General features: G+C 38.6%; 1 protein-coding gene across 2 annotated transcripts in view; it reads left to right on the top strand.

The window, feature by feature from the left end:
- Positions 1-26,142, top strand: part of LOC126345620 (guanine nucleotide exchange factor DBS-like) — a 350,102-nt gene that overhangs the window by 208,977 nt on the left and 114,983 nt on the right. For both annotated transcript variants that reach the window (XM_050002115.1, XM_050002117.1), the window contains exons 6-9: positions 6,018-6,134; positions 6,662-6,787; positions 7,976-8,139; positions 15,359-15,479. In XM_050002115.1, coding sequence (XP_049858072.1) covers positions 6,018-6,134; positions 6,662-6,787; positions 7,976-8,139; positions 15,359-15,479 — 528 coding nt within the window. The remainder of the gene's footprint in view (positions 1-6,017; positions 6,135-6,661; positions 6,788-7,975; positions 8,140-15,358; positions 15,480-26,142) is intronic.

Here is a 26,142-nt window from a genome sequence, read left to right on the forward strand (position 1 = left end):
CTTATATCCTCATTTCAAGACACTGTCCATTCTGTTCAACTGCTCTTCCAGTACCTTTGATGTCTCTGACAGAATTACAGTCTCATCGGCAAACCTCACAGTTTTTATTTCTTCTCCATGGATTTTAATTCCTACTCCGAATTTTTCGTTTGTTTCCTTTACTGCTTGCTCAATATACAGATTGAACAACATCGGGGATAGGCTACAACCCTGTCGCACTTCCTTCCCAACCACTGCTTCCCTTTCGTGCCCCTCTACTCTTATAAGTGCCATCTGGTTTCTGTACAAATTGTAAATAGCCTTTCGCTCCCTGTATTTTATCCCTGCCACCTTCAGAATTTGAAAAAGAGTGTTCCAATCAACATTGTCAAAAGCGTTCTCTAAGTCTACAAATGCTTATCTTCTGAGATAAGTCGTAGGGTCAGTATTGCCTCATGTGTTCTAAAATTTCTACGGAATCCAAACTGATCTTCACCGAGGTCGGTTTCTACCAGTTTTTCCATACGTGTGTTAAGAATTCGCGTTAGTATTTTGCAGGTGTGACTTAATAAACTGATAGATTGGTAATTTTCACATCTGTCAGCACCTGCTTTCTTTGGGATTGAAATTATTATATTTTTTCTTGAAGTCTGAGTGCATTTCGCCTGTCTGATACAACTTGCTCACCAGATGTAGAGTTTTATCAGGGCTGGCGCTCCCACAGCTGTCAGTAGACCTAATGGAATGTTGTCTACTCCCAGGGTGTTGTTTCGACTTAGGTCTTTCAGTGCTCTGTCAAACTCTTCAAGCAGTATCATATCTCCCATTTCATCTCCATCTCCATCCTCTTCCCCGTCCAGAATGTTGTCCTCAAGTACATCGCTCCTGTATAGACCCTCTATATACTCCTTCCACCTTTCTGCTTTTCCTTCTTTGCTTAGAACTGAATTTCCATCTGAGCTCTTGATATTCATACAAGTGGTTCTCTTTTCTCCAAAGGTCTCTTAAATTTTCCTGTAGGCAGTATCTATCATACCCCTAGTGAGATATGCCTTTACATCCTTAAATTTGTCCTCTAGCCATCGCTGCTTTGCCATTTTGCACTTCCTGTTGATCTCATTTTTGAGGCATTTGTATTCCTTTTTGCCTGCTTCATTTACTGCATTTTAATATTTTCTCCTTTTAGCAATTAAATTCGATATATCTTCTGTTACCCAAAAGCTGTTCATTCTCCTTCTACTGTATTTCTTTCCCCCATTCTTGTCAATCGTTCCCTAACGCTTTCCCAGAAACTCTCCACAACCTCTGGTTCTGCCAGTTTATCGAGGTCCCATTTCCTTAAATTCCCACTTTTTGGCAGTTTCTTCGGTTTTAATCTACAGTTCATAAACAAATGGATTGTGGTCAGTCCACATGTGCCCCTGGAAATGTCTTACAATTTAAAACCTGGTTCCTAAATCTCTGTCTTACCATTATATAATCTATCTGAAACTTTCCAATATCTTCAGGCCTCTTCCATGGTTCTTGAGCCAAGTGTTAGCTATGATTAAGTTCTGCTGTGTGCAAAATTCTACCAGGCAGCTTCCCCTTTCATTTCTTACCCCATTCCATATTCACCTACTATTGTTTCCTTCTCTTTCTATTCCTGCTGTCGAATTACAGTCACCCATGACTATTAAATTTTCATCTCCCTTCACTATCTGAATAATTTCTTTTATCCCATCATACATTTCATTAGTCTCTTCGTCATCTGCAAAGCTAGTAGGCATATAAACTTGTGCTACTGTTCTAGGTGTGGGCTTTGTGTCTATCTTGGCACAGTAATGCGTTCACTATGCTGTTTGTAATAGCTTACCCGCACTCTTATTTTTTTAAATTTATTATTAAACCTACTCTTGCATTATCCCTGTCTGATTTTATATTTATAACCCTGTATTCACCTGACCTGAAGTCTTGTTCCTCGGAACTTCACTAATTCCCACTATATCTAACTTTAACCTATCCCTTTACCTTTTTAAATTCTTTTACCTTCCTGCCCGATTAAGGGATCTGACATTCCACACTCCAATCCATAGAGCACCAGTTTTCTTTGTCCTGATAACGATGTCCTCCTGAGCAGTCCTTGCCCGGAGATCCGATTGGGGGGACTATTTTACCTCCGGAATATTTTATCCAAGGGGACACCATCATCATTTAACCATACAGTAAAGCTGCATGCCTTTGGGAAAAATTATGGCTGTAGTTTCCCCTTGCTTTCAGCCGTTCACAGTACCAGCACAGCAAGGCCGTTTTGGTTATTGTTACAAGGCCAGGTCAGTCAATCATCCAGACTGTTGCCCCTGCAGCTACTGAAAAGGCTGCTGCCCCTGTTCAGGAACCACATGTTTGTCTGGATTCTCAACAGATACACCTCCATTGTGGTTGCATCTACAGTATGGCTATCTGTATCGCTGAGGCATACAAGCCTCCCCACCAATGGCAAGGTCCATAGTTCATGGGGGGGGGGATTTTGATACATGTTTTATAACTATGCTAGCTCTGCATCACTACCTATAATGTACTGATAGCTAAAATCTACATCTTCAGTAAAATAACAGATGATATTATAACTGATGCTGACCTCCTTCCTGTCTTTATGGTTTTATACTTTCTCCTTTGTGAATGGAATTTAGTATCTCCTGTTGTTTCTATGCTACCTTCACCATTCCCTCTCTCAATATTACTTATTTGTCCTATCTTTTATTTTTGTTGTTGTTTCAGTCAATCATTGTTGGCCCTTTGAAACTCCAGAAACCTCTGGTGCTTTCAATTTATCCAGATTCCACCTCCTTAATTTCTTAAGTTTCTTCAGTTTTACTATGCAGTGACTATTATGATCAGTGACAATATCTGGCCCTGGAAATGTTTTAAAATTTGAAATATTTGTTTCAAAATCTCTGTCTGTAATCTATCTGAGCCTTTCCAGTGTCTCCAGGTCTCTCATATGCATACAAACTTCTTACATTATTCTTAAACCAAGTGTGAGAAATGGTTAAATCGTGCTCTGTGCAAAATTGTACAGACAGCTTCCTCTTTTGTTCCTTTTACCCAATCCATGCTCTCCTACTATTTAAGGGATCTGACATTCCATGCTGTGACCCATAGAATGTCACTTTTGTTTTACACATTGACAACATCCTCCTAAGCAGTCCTTGCCAGGATATCCAAATGGGGGACTATTTTTACCTCCAGCATATATTACCAAAGAGTGTAGCATGTTCAGTATGTTGTACAGTAGAGGTGCATTTCCTCAGGAAATATAATGATTGATGTTACCCTTTGCTTTCACTTGTTTGCAATACCAACTTAGTGAGGCTTTTGGTTAATGTTACAAGACCAAATCAGTCACCCAGACTCTTGCCCATGTGATTACTGAAAAGGCTGTCCCCTTCAGGAAACTATGTTAGTTTGGCCTTTCTATAGATCCCTCTCCTATATGGCTACACCAACACTGTGGCTACCTAAGTCACACACTGTATTAAGGTCCATGGTTGTACATTGTAATTAAAAGCCAAATGGTTGCTTGGGTGGCCATGCTCTGCTTCAGCTGTTGTAATTAATGCAGGGTGTTTTTAAATTAATATTGGGGTTTTAATGCTTTATAATATTTTTTATTTTAAACTTGCAGTTATAAACGATATGTCAAGTGAAAGAGCAACTCAAGCAGTTTTACCAAGAACCTTATAAATGTTCAATGTGAGCGCCATTTGTTACATGGCAAACATCAAGTCTATAGGCGCATTCTTATCAAATGTTGATAAGTGTGTCTTCAGTGACTGTAGCAACAGCTGCTTCAATCCGGTTTCTTGATTCAGGGAGGTCTGTTCATGGCGGAAGCATGTACACACAATCCTTGATGAAGCCCCAAAGGAAAAAATCTCATGGCGTTAGGTCAGGTGAACGTGGAGGCCATGCAGAGCAATGCCTGTCATTGGGCCTCTTGAGGACTATCCAGTGCTTGGGAAGAACTCAGCTATAGACTTGATGTGTGCCATGTGACAAATGGTGCTCACATTGAACATTTATAAGGTTCTTGGTAAAACTGTTAGAGTTGCTCTTTCATTTTACATATCATTTATAACTGTAAGTTTAATGTAATAAATATTATAAAGCTTTAAAATCCTGATATTCATATATAAACACCCTGTATTTTTTTCTGTTTCTTAAGTAGATTGAAAACCGAAGAGGTCATTCTTCAGATTTGGTATGCCATTTTGACGAAGCACCCTGAATTATTATGGTGTGATTATCCCAGAGATAATGTCTTTTCTTCTTTTGATTATTAAAGTAACCCTGTCCTCAACCTGAAGGCTAATTTGAACACTTAGGTGTTTTATAAGGACTTGGCCTGTTGGAAGTGATATGTCCTTGCCTTCCTTTGACTCAGAGAGTTATAGGAGGATTTGGAGTTTAACTTGTACTCTGAACCACAGTGCACTTTATAATTTGTCAGCTACATAAATTGTTGCCAGTGTTGATGGAATGATAAGCGACATCAAAAATACTAGGATCAATTGTGGACTGAACTCTGGACAGTTAGATTTACAAAAGGGGATTCAATGGTTTAATGTCCTATTAATGATCTCATTAGAGATGGAGCACAAGCTCTGATTGTGGGAGGATAGAGAAGAAAAACATGAGAGACCTCTCAGTGGAACTGTTCCAGCATTCAAATTAAGCAATTTAGGGAAATCTGGATGACAGAAGAGGGGATTTGAACTGTAGTCCTCTTGAATTAGCGTTTGATTGTTAAATTGGACATGTAGTATGATATATATTGATCAAACCATTGTGCTGAATTATTTATTTTATAACATAAAAGGTCCTAAATGGAAGAATTATTGCATATTTCATTATGAACTATTTATTTTATAAGAACATAAAAGTCCCAAATGTAAGAAATATTGCATATTTCATTATGAACATAAGCCTGTATTTAGGAAGCAAAATAGCAGTTTTAAAGTAACTGTCATATACAGGGTGTTACAAAAAGGTACGGCCAAACTTTCAGGGAACATTCCTCACACATAAATAAAGAAAAGATGTTATGTGGACATGTGTCCGGAAACGCTTAATTTCCAAGTTAGAGCTCGTTTTAGTTTTGTCAGTATGTACTGTACTTCCTCGATTCTGATGATCAGATTGTAAATTTTCACAACCAACATGTGTGGGCTGATGAGAATCTGCACGCAATTGTGCAATCACGTCATCAACACAGATTGTCTGTGAACGATTGGGCAGACATTGTTGGTGATGTCTTGATTGGGCCCCATTTTCTTCCTCCTACGCTCAATGGAGCACATTATCATGATTTCATACGGGATATTCTACCTGTGCTACTAGAACATGTGCCTTTACAAGTACGACACAACATGTGGTTCATGCACGATTGACCTCCTGCACATTTCAGTCGAAGTGTTCATACGCTTCTCAACAACAGATTGGGTGACCGATGGATTGGTAGAAGCGGACCAATTCCATGGCCTCCACGCTCTCCTGACCTCAACCCTCTTGACTTTCATTTATGGGGGCATTTGAAAGCTCCTGTCTACGCAACCCCGGTACCAAATTTAGAGACTCTTCGTGCTCATATTGTGGACAGCTGTGATACAATACGCCATTCTACAGGGCTGCATCAGTGCATCAGGGATTCCATGTGATGGAGGGTGGATGCATGTATCCTCACTAACGGAGGACATTTTGAACATTTCCTGTAACAAAGTGTTTGAAGTTATGCTGTACGTTCTGTTGCTGTGTGTTTCCATTCCATGATTAATGTGATTTGAAGATAAGTAATAAAATGAGCTCTAACATGGAAAGTAAGCGTTTCCGGACACATGTCCACATAACATATTTTCTTTCTTTGTGTGTAAGGAATGTTTCCTGAAAGTTTGGCTGTACCTTTTTGTAACATCCTGTATAGGTAAATATAGGATTATTTTACTTTAGGTAAAATTTTTAAAGGTTATAACAACAGCAATGTAGTACTCATTTTGCAGGTCATTGTATGCAACTGTGTTGAAGATTTGCATGAGTACATTGATAAAGCACAGTTAACACCTGATCTTGGAGGAGAAATCAACTACAACCATGAGGAATGGATACAACAAAGACTTGTGAGTTTACTATTTCTTAAGTGGAACAATTTAAGATTCTTGTAGTCAAACTTCTTTGAGGGGCCAGTTCATTTCTGTATCGTATCCTTGTCCTTTCTTTTTTATCATTGTGATGTGTTTGAATTGTAAGTCTTCATTGGTACCTTGTGGATCATTGATATTTATTTTCCATTATATTATTAATAGTGATACAGAGTTGTTTATTTTGACAGAATAACATCAGCAAAAAAATTATAAATAATAGCTCAGTGTTTATGAAGATCTGTATGAGGAAACATGGCTTCAAATGATTTGTTATCATGTTTTTTTATTTTTTTTTAGTTTTGTTGTTATTTCATCTCCAGTTAATTTAATTCTCTACTATATAAGTAACCATCTGTCACTGTCAACTTGGTGACTAGTGGACTGTCCTCACAACATATTCTAATTGGTGATTATTGATCTATACTGTTATAAATATTCATATTCCCTCATGGCATATCCTTCATTGTATTTTGATTTGATTTTTTTCTCATATCTGTATGCAGGCTCTGGAAAAGTTCTCATGCAACACACAAGAAGTATCAGATGCTCTGGACAGCTTTACTCAGCGATTGCAAGATACTGAGTTCCCTAATGATGTCAGTGCAACACAGCAGTTGCTTAAGACACAGGTGTGTGGGGGAAGTCTTTGAAATATTTACTTTAGAGATACAATTGAAATGTGGTGAGATTTCAAATGTTAGAATCAAGAGCCATTTCTTCAATAGATGAGAAAAAAAGATACACTAAATTATATTGTTCTGTCATTTGTGCTCACTCATATTTTGAAATTAATTCCATTTTAAATAAATTAATAGTTTGTATAAAACTGTATGTTGATAGCACTTATTTGTGTCATTAAATTGATTAAAACTTTCTGAATTTTAAGAGGTTTTGAGGGCTAGAAGTAAAGAAATGGCAACTGACTTGCTTGAACAGTATGTTGCAAACAAAACATAATAATAAGAAAATCTTTTACGTCTTTGCATTATGAGCTATGATTAGGTAACTGATTTTCATGAATCTTGCCTCTGTCTCGTTCTCAGAATGCAAACATTTCTTTATGCTACTTTGCTCAGACGTAATTTCTTATTATTCTTGCATTGTTAATAAATGCAATGGATTGCACATTTCAAAGTGCACTGCAACGCTTTCCAACAAGGCTTGTTTGATCTATCTTTGACCCTGAAAAATTACTTTTTTTTATTTTCCAAACTGTAATGAAACTCCATACATCACCTTCAGTTACTCGTTTCTGAGGAAAAAGTTTTATTTAATCAGATGTGAGAGTGGTAAGGCTTATCCAGCAGTGGTAGTTTTTCATCTTTGGCCTACTGTTAGCAGTTACACTGCCCAACTTACAAAAATTGTGATTCTTTGATTAAATTTTGCTGGACTTCGGCTTATACATATTTACATGTTCCAGATTCATCAGTGTGTTTTTCCATTGTGCACAGTTGATATTCTTTCTAATTGGTGGTTGTGAAATTCACCTCCAGGGCTATATTGTCATTAAAAAAATCACGACTGTCAATAGTGTTGTTGACAATGAATCAAATTCTAACTTTTAAAAGTACACAACCACCCTCAGAAATATATTTTTATCAAGAATCTCCTAGTTTTCTGAAGCTTTTCTTGGATTATCATTTTAACCAATTTACAGAATGGCTTGGAATTGCTAATATAATAGCAAAACAGTTAATATCAGGAAATTGATTCCATTAATGTGGCTTTCTGTGTCAAAACTATGACTTTTCTCTTATTTATTGTGAAAATGTCAGTGAGAGACACAAGAACACTGTTTGTACTCATTGTTCCAGGGTACTGAATATGCAGAGCTGAAAGAAGAAATTCTCCAAGCAGCTCGACATGGTGAAGATTTACTAAACGATATTCGTCAGTCATCATCTGTTTGCAGAGAAGACCAACAAGAAATGTACAAAATGTGTCCCCATCGTTTAGGCAATGTTACAGCTGTAGAGAGGTGAGTGGCATGAAATAACATTTACTTGTCAGCTACAAGTTTTATGCTTATATTCAACTTCAAATTAACTGTGTAAAGTCAGTAATGACAGGAATAAATCTTGGAATGTAGAAATTTAATTTGTGAGATAGAGCTCACTTCAAGGAAACTGTTAAATTTTTTCTAAAGAGTATGTAATATCCCAGTTTGATAGGGGAAGAGTGTAAGGATCTGCTGTTCACTGTCGACATCTGGAAATGTGGGCACAGGTTGGCTTGGATAATTCCACAGCACATTTTCATTTACTTTTATCAACAAACTTAAGGATGAATATGGCATTTCTTCCAGGCATGTTACTGCATTCATCTCACTTAAGGACACAAAAAACAATCATAGTATTAGTCAGAAAGCATAAGCGTTTACAGAAGAGGTGAACAAATGTGTAACAGATGGGAGCCTGGACAAAGGAAAGACTTAATTATGAAATGCCTTCATTGCCAACACTGTTTCACAGAGGAGATAGAACTAACATTGCTGTTTCTCAGTCTGTGCATAGCTCTACACACAATTATACAGTTGAAGTGGCTTCATCAATGAGTGGTAGATTAGCTGACAGCCTCTATATCAGTTTTCAAGAGCCCAAGGCACTTTTGGATCAAATGTTTCAAAGAAGCTTGGAGCAACGTATCCACAAGACATTCATGTGGAGGCAAGGAAAAGTAGAAAAATGAGAAAATGACTACGAAAAGTTTTCTAACTACAGTTCTTGGTGAACCTGTATGTGATGTTGTGAAGATCCTGTTGTTGTGTGATACCCAGTCAAGCCATAAAGATTGCACTCTCGTAGATGAAAATGGGATGTTACATGGAAGATGTTACCACTAAACGCAACAAAATGTTACCATCTTGTGATATGTATTTTTTCAGGAAGTATAAGATGTACATGAGAAGGGTCGTTGATTTTGTAAGACTACAATGTGGAGGGGAAAAAAAAAAAAAAAACACAGAAGTAAAGTTACGCTATACAGTTAACTTCCTGCATCAAAGTAAAAGCATATGTTACAATATTTCTGGCAAAAAGTAGGTTGTGGCATTAACATAACAATATCATCTGCAAATGTAATTAGTATGGCATTTGGTAATGGACTGCTGGACTATGGAAGTGATGTTGACTGAAAAAGTGGCTTTAGGAAAATGTTCCTATTGCTCTGCCCCACTTTGCATTGACCATCTCATTGTAATCCTACACCTGGACTTTGAAGACTGAGTAGCTGTGTAAGACTATTAAATCAGTAGAAAAAGTTGGTTTTTCAGGTAGTGTTTATTATTTTAAGCAGAGGGGAATAAGTCAAAACATGCCGTTCATAGGAGAATGATTCTCTTAAAAATCCTGCTGAAATTATTCATGAAACAGCAACATAAAACATGTCTTTTATGAAAGCAAACAAAATCCTTTTGATTTGTTGCTTAAATTATTAATTCAAGTTACTCATGAACATGTAAATGAAAACAATAATACCTGATGTTAGACATATAAATACGAGACAGCAAAATTAAGTTATTTGGCAGCTAAATGCCCTGTGAAAATGCTCAATGCTGATGCTAGATTGTAATGTTACTCCCTAATCGAATTTTTATTTATATGATGGCAAAGAAACAAGTGGTTTACTTTTGAAATTATACTGCCTGATTACATTACCTCTGTTTATGAATGCAACTGTTAAATATTTGAATCTCAAGAGATTATATGAAGTACTACAGTTCTGTGTCGCAAACCCACTAATCAAAATATCACATTTATAGCACACACTTTGAGATTTTTCTTGAATAATTCAGAATTATTCAGTCAGATAAAGTAAGGAACTTATAGTAGGCCAGATTCTGAAGAACTAAGACTGTATGTACAAATTTAAACACAGATATCTATTGTTGGTTTAGACTTGATAAAGGAAAAGCTGATCTCTCTGTACAAAATTAAATGGGTTTTCTGCTTGTACAAAAGTTGAAGATATGTAAACAGTTTCCCTGCTGCAGTTTCAATCAGTCTGCTGCATCTCATACTCAAGTTCAACTTGAACACCCATTGCTTCCAAACTACAGTTTTTCCATACAGTTACTTCAGACTTTCCTTTTCACCATTGTAGGGTGAGCATATGTGTGTGATCTACTTAGCTCAGTGGCATCCCATCTGAGGCAATTTGTGAGCCATGATTCCAGAGCAGCTTTCTCCAGGTTCATCATCTTGTGAATTCTTTAGCTGCCTGCTGCTGATTGATTGGCCGACTGACTGACTACATTCTGCTCATGCATGCCAAAACTTGCCATGCCACAGTATCTGTATCTCTCCTATCGTGTGAAAGAAGACCAATTTCAAAATCAGTTGCAATTTTCCCTTGGGGGTAAATTGCCTCATATGAAGATCACAGTAATTACATGTATAAGATAAGTCTAAATCTTATGTAAAGTTTCTGTATGACTGTCACATTATAGAAACAACCTAAACAGTCATAATGAATAAAAACAGTAATGAATATGAGATACAGTGTACATTAAAAAACTTAAACATAACACCAATAACATGAATTAATAATGTAAGTGCTTGTGTGTGTTTGGGGTGGAGGGGTGCGCGCTTGTAAGAGTTGTTGAATCGGAAGTTAGACTCATTATCATTAGTGTTCTGCCAAAAGGCAGGTTTTCACATGTTAGTTCTTCAGGCTTTCCGGTCTTCTGCCATCCTTTTCAGGTCCACATAATTTCCTCTTCCCTTTATGTTGTCTTTCATCTTGTATCTACTTCTTTCTCTCAGTCTTCTCCTTCCAAAGCATCTGTTAGAAAGCACTCCCTTCTCAGTGACTGTACCAGCCACTTCTTTTTCCTTTCTTTTATAACCTTCAGCAGACATCTTCTCTCACCAACCCTTTCCATTACTCTTTCATTACTCACTCTTTCCATCCAGCTTATCGTCTCCATTCTCCTCCACATGCACATCTCAAATGCTTCTAACCTTTTTTCATCCTCTTTCATCTCAGTGTCCATGTTTCTGACCCATATAGTGCCACACTCCAGACAAAAAACATTTGCCAAGCCTTTTCCTTAGACCTTCATCTAAATTGCCACGTAATGCCTGTTGAATGCCTTCTTTGCTATGGTAATTAGAGTTTTCACCTCCTGATGACAGCTCAAGTCTTCAGTTATTGTGCTTCCCAAGATATTTAAATTTATTTTAAGACTGCAATGTGACATGACTTTGTCAGACTGCCTGTTGGTGCACTAACATCACTGTACTGTTCGTGAAAAGTTTGCGCTGCCATACTTAATAACAATGCACTTTGTAATATAAAAATTTTGCACAGTGATTATTTCTGGATGCATTAGTACAGTGTAAAATTCTGTATGACACAACTCAAGTGCATTCTTGTGGCTGACATCTGCATACAAGGGTGAGTCAAATGAAAACCTTAAATATTTTTAAAAATATTATTTATTGTGCAGAAGTGGTACAAATCTGTATCACTTTTAAACATAATCTCTCCCACGCTCAATGCAAGTCCTCCATTGCTTACAAGGTGCATAAATTCCTTTAGAAAAAAAATTATTTTGGTCGTCCGTACATCCACTCGTGCAACGCGTGGCATACCTCATCAGAATGGAACTTCTTTCTTCGCATTGTGTCTTTGAGTCGTCCAAACATATGGAAATCACTTGGGGTCAAGGTCTGGTGAGTATGGTGGATGAGGAAGACACTCAAAATGCAGGTCTGTGGTTGTTGTAACTGTTGTAGGGGCAGTGTGGGGTGTTGCACTGTCATGTTGCAAAAGGACACCTGCTGGCAGCAATCCACATTACTTTGATTTGATTGCAGACCGCAGATGATTTTTTAGGAGATTTGTGTATGATGCACTGGTGACAGTGGTCCCTCTAGGCATGTAATGCTCCAAAATGACACCTTTGTCATCACAAAAGTGTGTCAGCGTAACCTACTCTGCTGATGGTTCTGTTTGAAACTTCTTTGGTTTTGGTGATGAGGAATGGCGCCATTCCTTGCTTGGTCTCATCGTATCCAGTTGGTGGGAGTGAATCCAGGTTTCGTCCCCAGTAACGATTCTTAGAAGGAAGCCATCACTTCTCGTTCAAAGTGCCGAAGAAGTTCTTCACAAGCATCGTCGTTCTCTCATTTCAGGAGTCAGCTGCCGTGGCACCCATCTTGCAGACATTTTGTGAAACTGGAGCAGATCAATCACAATGTGGTGTGCTGACCCATGACTAATCCATAAACATGTTGCAGTGTCATTCAGTGTCACTTGGCAGTTTTCCTTCACTATGGCTTCAACTGCTGCCATGTTCTGTGGAGTCAACTCATTGTGCCTGACCTGAACTAGGAGCATCTTCCACTGAAGTCACACCATTTGTGAACTTCCTGCTCCATTAGTAGACTTGCATCTGTGACAAACATGCATCAGCTTACTGAACCTTTATTCGTCGATGAATTTCAATAGGTTCACACCTTCACTACGCAGAAACTGAATAACAGAATGTTGTTCTTTCCTGGTGCAAGTCACAAGTGGGGCGGTCATCTTTATACTGATACTGCGACGGTATGTGTGCATCTGCACTATGCTGCTACCTACAGACCATTCTGCATGCTGTTTGTAGCAAGCTTACCAACTTACATGATAACGGCGTGAAATTTCGATTTGTTATTACAAATTTAAGGTTTTCATTTGACTCACCCTCATATATATATTTCCATATCTGGTGTTTCCTCATGTAATACCTCCTGTTTTCTGAAGTTCATTAGGTATTGAAAGTGATTGCGGAATGGAAGGAGACTGGTCTGATTCTGCCGCTCAAGTGTACTTTAAACAATGCATCATCATGTTTGAGTGTGTTTGGCAGCATAATGTGCTCCGCCATATGTACAAACAAAGCAGCTGCCTAGAGTGCCAGAACTGAGTGCCACTATATTTTGAATAGAAATCGAGAACAGTTTAAGAGATTGGATACTGTGGACTATTACCAAAAAATTGCCACCTACATTACCCACCTATGCACATATTGTTATGATGCAGACGTGTAGCTTAAGGGGGGAGGGGAAGAAGGGATATTAGAGTGATGAGATAGGGTTAGGGGAGTCTAGTGCTTCAAAATATGTAGATGCTGTCCTGATTAGCTGACAAAAAATGAATAGGTAATGGGATGTCACCGGTTGTATGGCATTTCTTGTAGATAGATGTTACTTAATCAGTCTCTTTCATTCTCAAAAACTTTGTGGTAAAATATGTTTAGCACTGTATCTTTCATGAATATAATGCAATAGTCAGGACTGGTGATGGTCGAATTTAGAAAGTATTTTGTCTTAGGATTCCACTCCCTGTGATTGACCTGCTAATAAGGAATGGATGGAAGATAGATAGATGGATAGACATAAAGAAATAACAGTGAAGTTACATCTACAAGAGAAAGCAAATGCGTTTTGCAAGAACATGTGGAGTTGTGATTTTTGCTCTCTGTAGTCAACCCCCCCCCCCCCCCCCCCTTTCCCCCATGCTTTGGATTGGTCAATGCTGGGGCTACTCCTCCTATTAAATTTCTACCGGGCTTTGTGTGGCCCTATAAGGATCTCACTGCTATTGCTGTTTGTGTTGTTTATCTTTGAAATCATACTGTGACTAATTTATACGGTACATAATGAGTTCCATTGCAGTAGGAGGTATAGACAAGAGAGTTTAGCATTTGGTCCTTTTTTGATTGTCTAATTAATTTTTTTTATTGGTCCATTTTTTTTACATGGCACAAATTATACAAGTCATATTGGACAGGTCAAAATGAGGACACAGTATTTAGTATCAGCAAAACAGAATCATTTAGGTACACATTCCTATTATCTTAGTTTATTGATATATGTTTCAGTGACATTTAATTTTACATATTCATAAATTCTGTAACAGAATGAAAAGGATACTTTATTGGACATGTCTTTAGTTTCATTTTAAATATTGCATGAGTAGCAATTTTTATTTGCTCTGTTATGTAATTGTTTAGTATGAAAACAACATTAACTATGCTCCTCTAACAGGGTGTTTTTGTGGAAAATGTTAGGTGTATATTTGTTTGTTCTGCAGTAATTTGCCTGCTTTCAAGAAGTAATCCCTCATTAATAAGATAGTTTTGCAAATGAATGAGTACAGGACATTCAGAATGCCAGGCTCAGTAATGACATTGACATTTCATCTATTTTTTAAACCCACAAATTAACTTGTACTTTTTTATCCCAAAAACATTTATGCTGTGAGTTGTGTCTATAGAAAATGAACCCATTCAGAGCAGTGACTGAAACTATGCATATTATGCATGCAGTACTGTTGTATTTGTAGAATTTAATGTTCTTATACTACAGCATTCAGATTAGAATTTCTTTGACAATTTATGTACACATGTGCCCCATTTTTAGTCCTGCTGAATCCACAAGCTGAAAAACATGTACATTTTGTAGAGGATCCTTTTTCAGTCTTATTTAAATAGATATTTGGCTGGATAATGGAAATAAATTAAAATTGACACATACAATTTTTTCAGTATATGCAATGAATTTGATTTTGATGCAGTACTCTGAAAGTCTTTTCACTCAACTTTCTGCTGTTAACTACAATGTTTCTGGGCTGGATTCAGTGAGTAATATGCTGGAGTCATCAGCAAATAGGATAGTGTTTTTAGGACTTTCATATAATATTTTATTTTGCAGAAAAGTATGTTTAAACCTTTTACCAGTGCAAAATAATTTCATTCATACTTTTAGTTTGTAAATTCCTAGAGTTATATTTTGTATCAACAATGAAAATAAAATTATGTGGCTGTTCAGTTAAACTATTGTCCTATACTCAACAACAGTTATGATGATGATGATGATGATGATGATGATGATGATGACGACAGTGATAGCAGCTTCTTATGCTGTCAAGTGAAATTTCTTAAAGTGATAATTGAAATAATGTTCTAGTTGCTTAGGTTTCTTTACTAATAATCTGCTTGTGTTTATGATGATTTCTCTATGTGGATTCTCACAAACACCTCTCTCTACGCATTATGTATATGTACATTGAATACTTAAATTTTTTGTATGATATGGTTCTGTATGTCCAGTTTCATGTGTGTTTTGACAATGGATTTATGCCTGAAACTTCAGGGATAATATATAAATGGAATTTATAACAAAATAATAATAAAAAACAACTTCATCTAGGTTATTAGTCCAGCTTGAAGAAACAGAAAGAACATTTGATGATTTTTGGCAGAATCATTCTGCAAAACTTAGACAGTGTCTAGAACTGCGAAAATTTGAACAAGACTTTAAGGAGTTACAGGTAACTGTTCCACATAAACTTATTTTCTTTTTCCATTGTTTTCATGAAAACAGTGCACTTATTTTCCTTCCAGATCTGCCAAGTTCAGGGTGTATACGGTCTGGGACATCTGGGAAAAAACCTGGAAATTTTTTCATGCAGGAGTAAACCAGGAAAAACCTGGAAAATTTTTAGAATCTGGGAATTTTTCATTGTCTTAGACTTCAGTTACTTTTTTGTAATTTTGACTGCTAAGATCTGATAAACAGCAAAATGAGTCAAAGGTTTTAGGACGAAGACTATGGAATACTTCATAACAATAAACTGCTGCCAGTGAGCATAATGTAAACAGCTGAGACGTTAAGTTTGTTTGAGCAGTTGCCTGCAAGCGCACATGCTTGTGCATTTGAGTTGCGTATGGGCAGTACCTTCTCCTGCATTTGGATAGTTGAAGTGTGGCTGTTACTGTATCAGCAGTAGCAACAAGCAGCCAGAAGCTACCCAGAATAAATTTTCTGTCACACTCAAGCTGCCAGATAGCAGTCTGAGTTGTAGTGGGGAGGAGGGGTAGTCTCCACATAAGATGTGTTTACATTTAGTGATTATGCTGTTTTCTCTTCATTTACACTTCTCACATCAAATGAAAACAAAACGGATTTCTGTGGTTGGGAGGTATCAAGTGAATTAAAATAAATTCACATAATTGCAGAAGGCTAACATATGTTATTAGTTTCAGTTTTCTGATTTTATTTCCATGTTTTTGACAGTCATTCGCCTTGCAGTACAATTAAGTTATTTTTGTCGCTTTGCTAGTAAATGTGACTTTTAGTAATCTTTTCACCAAAGACAGTCAGTTTATTAGAAACGAAATGTGTTGTTCTGCACTATTGCCTGGTTTCGGCTGTTCACTGAAATTCAAGTGTACATTTTCATTTTCTGGCACGTTTGACATTATGCCAGAATAAAGAACCAGACATAAGATAATACATTCCTGATACTCCAACAAAATTTGAATCTAGAAAACTGCACTGAAATCTTGATATCAGATTGGAGCAACTTAATTGTGAATCTGGACATATGAATGAGCACTTTAAGCCAAATTATGAATTTTAATATGGTGTACGTAATTCCACTGCTCTTGTAGTATCCTATTTCTTTTATGGCATCTTGTAAGATCTCTAAGTACTATATTTGTATGAACATATATGGGCTTCCTACGTCATTGTAGCTACCCACACCCAGTAACACCTGTTTTCTGGCACTCCCTGGCAACTGTTGAAACGAAGCTATTTCTAACAGGTTGCAAAGAAAATATTGCGAATGATGCTTTGAAAGGTGATGGTTTCAAAGTAAATTTCCTTTTACACAAGATGAATTATGTTACATGTGTGAATGTGCAACGAATTTCCAAAATAAGTGTGTGTTTGACTCTCATTTAAAACTTAATACATTGAGGACTAGTCACCTAGAAGAATTTCAGGCCCAGAAGACCAGACATTAATGTCATTATTTTAAATTTTACTGGCACATTTTTGTGATGTATCTTCAAGTGAAACACATGCAAAAAAAGACCAATATTACATGTGAAAGTTTAACTTTTCTTGTAGCTTATTACTCTTCAAGACCAATATTATATGTGAAAGCTTAGCTTGTCTTGCAGCTACACTATGTACATTAATTTAAACCATTAATTTTTCCTATTTGTGTGTTCACACTGCTTAACAGTGATGTTGCTATTGGCTGACTACATCCCGTGTCCTATACTTTGAATATCTGCTGTCACAGACTGGTGATATCACGTGACATGAACTATGGCTAGCTTACAAAAGCACATTTCAATCTCAGTTTCAGTGCTTTGGAAATTAACATACTGTTTCGAATCTATACTTTTGTAATACGAATACAAAAATATGCAGTGTGTCATAATACGATTTTTTTTGCCAAGTTTTTTCATTCTGCGAAGTTCCTTGCTGGTGTATAAAACCATTCAAAGGATTGATATTTTTACAGCTCCAAGGGAAAGTATAATGCACTTATCATGGAAAAAGTGTAATTTTCACTTTGGACGAAGTGTTTTTTCATGTGGGAGAAAGTATGTTTTTAACTGGGAAATCCAGGAAAAATCTGGGATTTTTTTTCTAGTCCACGTATACACCCTGTAAATAAAATAGAAAGAAACATTCCACATGGGAAAAATATATTAAAAACAAAGATTCCATGACTTAATAAACGGGAAACTGCTGGTAGATAGGCACAATAAAAAACACACACAAAATTTCGAGCTTTCGCAACCCACGGTTGCTTCGTCAGGAAAGAGGAAAGGAGAGGAAAAGATGAAAGGATGTGGGTTTTAAGGGAGAGGGTAAGGAGTCATTCCAATCCCAGGAGCAGAAAGACTTACCTTAGGGGGAAAAAAGGACAGGTATACACTCGCGCGCGCGCGCACACACACATATACAGACACAAGCAGACATATTTAAAGGCAAAGAGTTTGGGCAGAGATGTCAGTCGAGGCGGAAGTGCAGAGGCAAAGATGATGTTGAATGACAGGTGAGGTATGAGTGGCGGCAATTTGAAATTAGCGGAGATTGAGGCCTGGTGGATAACGGGAAGAGAGGATATGTTGAAGGGCAAGTTCCCATCTCCCGAGTTTGGATAGGTTCTTGTTAGAGGGAAGTATCCAGATAAACCGGACGGTGTAACACTGTGCCAAGACGTGCTGGCCGTGCACCAAGGCATGTTTAGCCACAGGGTGATCCTCATTACCAACAAACACTGTCTGCCTGTGTGCACTCATGCAAATGGACAGTTTGTTGCTGTTCATTCCCACATAGAAAGCGTCACAGTGTAGGCAGGTCAGTTGGTAAATCACGTGGGTGCTTTCACACGTGGCTCTGCCTTTGATCGTGTACACCTTCTGGGTTACAGGACTGGAGTAGGTGGTGGTGGGAGGGTGCATGAGACAGGTTTTACACCGGGGCGGTTACAAGGGTAGGAGCCAGAGGTTAGGAAAGGTGGTTTGGGGATTTCATAGGGATGAACCAAGAGGTTCCAAAGGTTAGGTTGACGGCAGAAGGACACTCTTGGTGGAGTGGGGAGGATTTTATGTAGGATGGATCTCATTTCGGGGCAGGATTTGAGGAAGTCGTATCCCTGCTGGAGAGCCACATTCAAAGTCTGATCCAGACCCGGGAAGTATCCTGTCACAAGCAGGGCACTTTTGGGGTTCTTCTGCGAGAGGTTCTGGGTTTGAGGGGATGAGGAAGTGGCTCTGGTTATTTGCTTCTGTACCAGATCGGGAGGGTAGTTGCGGGATGCGAAAGCTGTTTTCAGGTTGTTGGTGTAATGGTCCAGGGATTCAGGACTGGAGCAGATTCATTTGCCACAAAGGTCTAGGCTGTAGGGAAGGGACCGTTTGATATGGAATGGGTGGCAGCTGTCATAATGGAGTTACTGTTGCTTGTTGGTGGGTTTGATGTGGACGGATGTGTGAAGCTGGCCATTGGACAGATGGAGGTCAACGTCTAGGAAAGTGGCATGGGATTTGGAGTAGGACCAGGTGAATCTGATGGAACCAAAGGAGTTGAGGTTGGAGAGGAAATTCTGGAGTTGTTCTTCACTGTGAGTCCAGATCATGAAGATGTCATCAATAAATCTGTACCAAACTTTGGGTTGGCAGGCTTGGGTAACAAAGAAGGCTTCCTCTAAGCGACCCATAAATAGGTTGGCATACGAGGGGGCCATCGTGGTACCCATGGCTGTTCCCTTTAATTGTTGGTATGTCTGGCCTTCAAAAGTGAAGACGTTGTGGGTCAGGATGAGGCTGGCTAAGGTGACGAGGAAAGAGGTTTTAGGTAAGGTGGCAGGTGATCGGCGTGAAAGGAAGTGCTCCATTGCAGCGAGGCCCTGGACGTGCGGGATATTCGTGTATAGGGAAGTGGCATCAATGATTACGAGGATGGTTTCCGGGGGTAACAGACTGGGTACGGATTCCAGGCGTTCGAGAAAGTGGTTGGTGTCTTTGATGAAGGAAGGATGGGTGACTGCATGTAATGGATTGAAGGTGTTGATTATTATTTTTAGATATATCGGTTTCCAAATTTCACAGCTAAGTCGTGGAGAGTAAAGTAACATGAAAACTAAGCATCTTGAAAATAGTGGAAAATTCTGTAAAATGCAAGCTACATTTAACATGGCAATTTGCAATCAGTTGTATGAGGGGCTGCCCACATGGATGTGCTTACAACGTGACCAGTAACATACTAGCAAGGCAAAGGTACACATTTCCAGGCCTTAAGTGTCCCTACTACCAACAGAAAATATGACACGGATCATAAATCCACTGGTAGAACAAACTAGCTACAGCAAGTGTAGTAAGGAAATGACATCCTACTAAGGGAGGCAAAAAGAGAGAGAGAGAAGTAAGATAAATACTGAATTCCCAAACATAAGTGCAAATGACTGAAAGAAACAGCTTTCCCTTCACAAGGTTTATAATTTAAAACAGCAATCGTCCACAAATATGGTATGAGCAAGTTTGATTTAAATAAACTTTTATTGATTTTGTGTTTATTATGAATGCATCATCAGAACGCTCTTACAGATTTTCTTGTTTTCCTGGTGGGGCCTTGCTTTATAGTTATAGATTTTGTACAGTGGTTTACATTTGTGTGTGATAATTTCATTTGGGGTTTGCACTACATATTTTAATATTTTTGCATTTTGCTGCATGTACTATGTGAATGCCGATAATTTTTGTGGGAACTGTTTGAATACACACCTTTCTATGTTTTATACGAGCACACATGCTCAGCATTTACAGAATGTGGCCCAGATTCACTTGAATAACAAAAATATTAGTTTAGCAGTAGCACTGAGTCATCATCAGATGCACACTAAAGAGAAAGGAAACCTGGTAGCAGGGCCACAGGTGAAAGCAGCCATGTGGTGTGGGGACAATACTGCAATCACTGCACAGCTTTTCCTATCGATATGACAATCAACCAGCTGCCCACCAGAATGAATGACCACTGTCAAACTGTGGCCAAAAACAAAGTTGACCACTCAGAGATACAACTTGCATCTGAGCACACATGCTAGATTGCCATAGTTGCTTCACAATTGGAGCCGTCTGGATCCACCGCTCCACCACCAGCCTTTCTGAGCTACTTAGATGGGAGTTCTCCTGACCTCTATATCCATTAACCCACTGTCCATATACCCTATACCCAACAGTTTCCCCCTCCTCTGGTCAGTCACGCCTCCCAAACCATGTATCCATATCACCTGCATTGTGTGCTGTACCCCACCAGCTTCAGTACCTGTTCATCACAAGCTTAGTCCATGTACTTTTCACCCCTCCCTTCATTGCTAACCAGCAAACCTGCTGCCTCCTCCCCAAATCACTAGCTACCCACTACCAACCCCACTTTCTACCTCTTGCATCTCTCTAGCCACCCCACCATACACAACCCCTAGTCCACCTGCTGAAATGCAATACTGGCATTCTCTGTCCATCTCGCACAATGTAGCAGTTCAGGTGTGTGTGTGTGTGTGTGTGTGTGTACTTTCGCTCTACAAAGGGTATTTGTTCCAAAAGCTTAGGAAGTTTTCTTTCTCTCTCGTGTTTGTCTCTGCCTGTCAACAACTCAGTGATACTGGTATTCGCTGAGTGGTCTCCTTTACTCCAAAATTATGTACATTCTGGCATAATTTCCAACAAAAATATTGGTTTCTAAGATATACACCTGTGCACAAACCTATAATGATTACAAAATGAGGCCCCAGCAGAAAAGCAAGAACTGCATCTAGAGATGTAGTTGTAATAAATCCAAAACCAGCAGTGGTGTTATTTAAATAAACTTTCTTAAACCATACTTGGAGCTTGTTACTGTTTTAAACCTCATGATTGCCACAGTTCTAATAATGTCAACCTTCATTAATGTAGCATTAAGCAATTTCCTTCCTCACATAACCAAAGTTTTAAAACCTGTACTAAGTGAAATTATATCATATAAAAATAATGAGAATTTGGTACTATGATGCTTCTTAAATTAGTTTTATGGCAGATGTTCTCAAATTTCTGGACAAATGCTTTTCAAGTGCTGCATGTCACTACATTCACTAAATTGTAATTCATTAGATGTTAGATCAAATTGCTGTACTTCATAATGATGTTAACAGATTATTGTTTTTATTATTATTACATTGAAACATTTTATACTCATTATCACTAAAATCATAAGCATCTGTGGCACGTTAATAGTGTGGTACAGTAAAAAGCTGAGACATGAACAGTCTTCCCCCCTCCGTTTTTCAGGATTGTACCTGGGTTTGCACCTAATTTCACTCGACATCAAAAGCATTGCAGAACTTTCGTGAACCATGATCTCTCATACGGTGCCTACAATTCACCAAAGCTGTATGAAAACAATTCAGTCAACATACAACTTTGACACAGAATTTACAGACCGTGAAAGTTACATTAGTTACAGATGGAATCATTAAGATACAAGTAAGATACACCGTTTAGTTATTTTACATAACCTCCGCACCCTGTTTCCCTTTGGGGATATGACCAACAGGTCAGGATTGGTGGGTGTCTTCCATCAGCAGTGACAAGGATGGCTGTATGTGGGACTCCTCCTCTGCCTCCTTTCAGTTCCTGTACTCCTGATGCAGCCGGGGTCTAGAGGGAACGGCTTTGACCAGTAAACAAAATGTCCTTAGTCCTGGATTTGAACCCTGCTGCTGCTTAAATTTTTTTATTAAAATCATCAGCAATGGTGGCTGAAAACTCCCAGCATAGAAGTCACCCTCACTCTGCTAACAGCCTTGTCAAAGAAGGTAGAAGAGCTGCCAGAGGTTCAGGGCACTCTCTTGCCCTTGGGGTTTGAAGCTGCCCATAAAAGGTGGAAGAATTAGCAGTGATCACTGGCGTGAGGATGCAGAAGGCGACGGAAACCATTGCATTAAAGACACATAATTTATGTCCACAGGAAATGTGGTCTGTAATTAAAAAAGTGTCGTGATGATCTCTCCACTGTCCAAAGATTCTTAACAACATGAATTTTCAGGAGGCGACTGCCAAAGGGAGGTAACCGTGAGGGAAAGATTAAATAACCAAGGAAACAAAAATGTTCTACAAGTCAGGGCATGGAATGTCATTAGTTTGAATGTGGAAACTGTAGAAATGTAGAAAATCTGAAAAGGAAAATGCTAAGGTTCAGTCTAGATATAGTGACAGTTAATGAAGTGGAATGGAGAGAAGAAAAGTATTCCTGGTCAGATGAGTGTAGGTATAATGTCAACAGTAGCTGGAGTACGATCCGCTGTGAATGGGAATGTGGACCAGAGAGTGAGTTACTGTGAACAGGGTTGCTCTCATCAGAACTGTCAGCAAATCAACACTGAAAATAGTAGTTCAGGTATACATGCTGGCATCGCAAGCAGAAGATGGAGAGAGAGAGAGAGAAAGTATTTGAGGATATTGAATGGGTATTTCAGTAAATAAAGGGAGATGAAAATCAAATAGTCATTGAAATTTGTTTGTAGGGGGAGTAGTAGCAGAAATGGTTACGGGAGAATGTGGGCTTTGTAGATAAGAAACACTAATTGAGTTCTGCAATAAGTTTCAGCTAGTGATAACAAATATTCTGTTCAAGATCACAAGAGAGGAGGAGGTATATGTAGAAAAGGCTGGGAGATGGGGGAAGATTACAGTTAGATTACATCATGGTCAGGCAGAGATTCTGAAATTGGATATTGAATTGTAAGATGTACTGAGGAGCAGATATAGATGTAGATCACAATTTGGTAATGATAATGAACAGGCTGAAGTTTGAAGAGACTAGTTGGGAAGAATCAGTGTGCGGGGAAGTGGAATACACATATACTAAGCAATGAAGTGATAAGCTTGAAGTTCTCTGGGGCTATAGATGCTGTGTTAATGTATAACTCAGTAGGCCGTTCAATTGAAGAGGAATGGACATCTATAAAAAGGCCATTCACATAAGCTGGAAAGAAAAACTTAGCTACCAGTAAGATAACAGCGAAGAAACCATGAGTAACAGAAGAATACTTCAGTTGATTAATGAAAGAAGGCAATACAAAAATGTTCAGGGAAATTCGGGAATACAGAAATACAGTCACTTAGGAATGAAATAAATAGTAAATGTAGGGAAGCTAAAGTGAAATGACTGCATGAAAAATGTGAAGAAATCGAAAAAGAAATAATTGTTGTAAGGTCTGAGTCAGCATATAGAAAAAGTCAAAGCCTATGGTGAAATTAAAAACAATGGCAGTAACATTAAAAATACAATGGGAATTCCACTGTTAAATGCAGAGGAAAGAACCGATAGGTGGAAAGAGTACATTGAAGGCCTCTATGAGGGGGAGGACTTATCCAATGACATAATAAAAGAGGAAACTGGATAATAGGGAAGAGACAGGGTTTCCAGTTTTACAATCAGAATTTACAAGAGCTTTGGAAGACTGGAGATCAATTAAGGCAGTCAGGATAGGCAACATTCCATCAGAATTTCAAAAATCACTGGGAGAAGTGGCAACAAAATGATTATTCACATTAGTGTGTAGAATGTGTGACTGTGGCAATATACCATGACTTTCAGAAAAACACTATCCACACAGTTCTGAAGAGTGCAAGAGCTGACAAATACAAGAACTATTGCACAATCAGCTTAACAGATCATGCATTCAAGTTGCAAACAAGAATAATATACAGAAGAATGGAAAAGAAAATTGAGAATTTGGTAGGCGACAACTAGTTTGGCTTTAGGAAAGGTAAAAGCATGTAGAAGCAGTTCTGACTTTGCAATTGATAATGGAAAGTAGACTGAAAAATCAAGACAAGTTCACAGGATCTGTCATCCTGGAAAAAGCATTCGACAGTGTAAAATGTTCGTTTGAAATTCTGAGAAAAATATTGTTGAGCTATAGGGAAAGATGTGTAATTTACAATATGTGCAAGAACCAAAAGAGGAAAGTAAGACTGGAAGACTAAGAATAAAGTGTTTGTATTGGAAAGGGTGTAAGACAGGGATGTAGCCTTTTGCCAGTACTGTTCAACCTGTACATCGAAGACGCAATGACTGAAATAGAAGGAAGATTCAAGAGTGGAATTAAAATCCAAGGTGAAATGATGTCGATGATAAGATTTGCTTGATGACATTGCTATTCTCAGTGAATGTGAAAAAGAATTACAGGATCTGTTGAATGGAACGAACAGTCTAATTAGTATAGAACATCTGTTGAAAGTAAATCGAAGTGTAGGAAAACTGGAACAGAAAAGAACTGAAGCATTTGAGATGTAGTTCTACAGATGTTGAAAATTAGGTTGACTGATAAGGTAAGGAATGAAGAGATTCTGTACAGAATTTTGAGAAAAGGTATATGTGGTAAGTACTGATAAGATGAAAGGACTGGATGATAGGAGAGCTGAAGACAGAGGTTGGAATACAGCCAGCAAATAGTTGAGGATGTAGGTTGCATGTGCTGCTCTGAGATGCAATTTGTGGTAGTCCACATCAAACCAGTCGGAAGACTGATGAATCAAAGACTCTTGCCTTCTTCCACATTTTGCGAGAACTTATTGCAGAAAGATGTCACCAACTGTGATCCTCACCAATATTCCTTTCGGCATTTGCCGTGGTGGAAATTGTGCAAGGCCAAGAGATACTCTTAGCTCCAGCACTTTCAGAAGTCTTCATCTACTTTCTGATTGAGTCTGAACTGTCTCACCATATCTATTGCAATTGGTATGTCAGTCCTATTTGACAATGTTTTATCTTCCCACAAGGAAGTGTGCTGAGGAGAGCACTTGTGGTACATTTTGGGTGGTTGGCTCCACTTTGAAGGTGGCTTCAATATTCACAAGCTCAGCTATCGCCCTTCTCGTCCATGCTGGACCATCCAAGTACCTTTCAGACAGATTTTGATTGAACCAGTCATTCTCCCCTGCCATACTCGCCACCAGATGATAGGCACAGCTACACTGAAGAGCCAAAGAAGTGGTACACATGCCTAATATCATGAAGGGCCCCCTCGAGCATGCAGAAGTGCCGCAACGTGATGTGGCATTGTCTCGACTATTGTCCGTAAAAATATGGGGGGTTTGAAGATCTCTTATGAAGAGCATGTTGCAAGGCATCCCAGTTATGCTCAATAATGTTCGTGTCTGGGGAGTTTGGTGACCAACAGAAGTGTTTAAGCTCAAAAGAATGTTCCTGGAATCACTCTGTAGCAATTTTGGACGTGTGGGGTTTTGCATTGTCCTGCTGGAATAGCCCAAGTCCATTGGAATGCACAATGGACATGAATGGATGCAAGTAATCAGACAGGATGCTTAAGTGTGTGTGTTACCTGTCAGAGTCGTATCTAGATGTATCAGGTCCCATATCACTCCAACTGCACACGCCCACACTATTACAGAGCCTCCATCAGCTTGAACAGACCCCTGCTGACGTGCAGTGTCCATGGACTCATGAGGTTGTCTCCATAACCATACATGTCCATCTGCTTGATACAATGTGAAACAAGACTTGTCTGGTCTGGCAACATGTTTTCAGTCATCAATAGTCCCATGTTGGTGTTGACGGGTCCAGGAGGTACATAGAGCTTTGTGTTGTGCTGCCATCAAGGGTCCATAAGCGGTCCTTCGGTTCCG

The sequence above is a fragment of the Schistocerca gregaria genome, chromosome 1, assembly GCF_023897955.1.
Source record: "Schistocerca gregaria isolate iqSchGreg1 chromosome 1, iqSchGreg1.2, whole genome shotgun sequence".
Taxonomy (NCBI): domain Eukaryota; kingdom Metazoa; phylum Arthropoda; class Insecta; order Orthoptera; family Acrididae; genus Schistocerca; species Schistocerca gregaria.